This window comes from Colobus angolensis, unplaced genomic scaffold (assembly GCF_000951035.1).
Source record: "Colobus angolensis palliatus isolate OR3802 unplaced genomic scaffold, Cang.pa_1.0 Scaffold33, whole genome shotgun sequence".
In the NCBI taxonomy this organism is placed as follows: domain Eukaryota; kingdom Metazoa; phylum Chordata; class Mammalia; order Primates; family Cercopithecidae; genus Colobus; species Colobus angolensis.
Genome location: NW_012116599.1, coordinates 12,321,759 through 12,323,369, shown reverse-complemented (window position 1 = coordinate 12,323,369; position 1,611 = coordinate 12,321,759). Strand labels below are relative to the sequence as shown.

The window sequence follows — 1,611 nt, the reverse complement described above, 5'->3', positions numbered from 1 at the left end:
GATTTTTAGTAGAGATGGGGCTTCACCCTGTTGGCCAGGCTGGTCTTGAACTCCGGACCTTAGGTGATCCCCATCCGCCTCGGTCCCCCAAAGTGCTGGGATTACAGGCGTGAGCCACCGCGCCCAGCCCACCCGTCTAAGTTTTAAATCTTTTGTAGAGATAGGGTCTCACTATGTTGCCCAGGCTGGTGTCAAAATCCTGGGCTCAAGTGATCCCCCTGCCCCAGCTTCCCAAAGTGCTGGAATTACAGGCATGAGCCATTTAGAAATAAAATGGGCCAGACGTGGTGGCCTGGACCTGTAGTCCCAGCCCTTCAGGAGGCTGAGGTGGGAGAATCGCTTTCGCCCGGGAAGTGGAGGTTATAGTGAGCCGTGATCGCGCCACGGCAGCCTGGGCGACAGAGCCAGACCGTCTCAAAAGGAAAACAAAATAAGGAGAAAAAAAAAAGTTCTGATGTGTCCCCAGATCGGGGTGTGCCATTGAGGCCCATTCCATGCACGCCAACTTTAAAGATGAGGGTCGGTGCAGGTGAGGAACCTGCTCAGGGCCCCCAGCCCCAGCGCCGGGTCTCCCCACGCCTGGGAGGGGAGGATGGCGGTGAGTAAAAAGGGAAGCGTTCCCCATTCACTGACATTCCAGAGGAGGACGATGGGGACTTCAGCACACTCTGGGATTGCCGGAGGCTGCGGTGTATCTCAAGCGTTTTGAGTTTAGACTCTCTGGGAGACCAGCCTGAGCCGAGACAGGCTTAAAAGCCCAGCCGATTGCAGACAGCGCGCGGGGAAGGGAAGCGAGGGCCGGGAGTGCCCTCCGGTGGCGAAAGTCAGGAATTACCGTACCCCATTCTGGACCCGAGTAAAAATCGCCTGGAAAACGTCGAAAATCGTAGACTCTCAAGGGTGAAAGGGGATTTAAAGAGTACTTACTGCAACTCTCCCATCGTATGTCTGGGGACTCTCAACGTTATAGATCTTGACCTTCACAGGGACAGTACGGAGAAAGGCAAGAAGCCGCCAAGGACGGGGTATCCCCCTGCACTTAGCGGGGCTCCCGGAAGCCGGCCTGGGGCTGAACCAGGCGTCCTCCAGCCTGGTGCTGGCGCCTGGCGCGCCCTCTGCTGGATGCCGCAGCTTTGTCAGTGATTCTCGAAATTTGCTCAGAATCGATTTTTTTTCTTTTTTTTCTTAGTCTCACCCTGTCATCCAGGCTGGAGTGCAGTGGCGCAATCTCGGTTCACTGCAACCTTCGCCTGCCGGGTTCAAGCGATTATCCTGCCTCAGCCTCCCGAGTAGCTGGGATTACAGGCGCGCAATACCACAGCCAGCTCATTTTTGTATTTTTAGTAAAAATAGGGTTTCACCATGTTGGCCAAACTGGTCTTGAATACCTGACCTCAAGTGATCCTCCCACCTTGGCCTCCCAAAGTATTGGGATTACAGGCGTGAGCCACCGCACCTGGCCCGGAACCAAATATCATACCCACAGCATTTTTTTCATGTATGCATCCATTCATTCAGCAAATGTTTATCGATGACACCCCGATTGTCACAGTATCAATGACACTGTGATTCCTGCTGGAGATTCAAGGACATATCTGGTCCCAGTTCTTG

The 1,611-nt window shown here is 54.2% G+C and overlaps 1 protein-coding gene across 1 annotated transcript in view; it reads right to left on the bottom strand.

The window, feature by feature from the left end:
* The window catches only part of EFHD1 (EF-hand domain family, member D1), a 91,510-nt gene extending 90,415 nt beyond the window's left edge, over positions 1–1,095 (bottom strand). The window contains exon 1 of the mRNA XM_011952017.1: positions 928–1,095. Within this exon, the coding sequence (XP_011807407.1) occupies positions 928–941 (14 nt within the window). The 5' untranslated portion in view covers positions 942–1,095. The remainder of the gene's footprint in view (positions 1–927) is intronic.
* Positions 1,096–1,611: the final 516 nt, after the last annotated feature.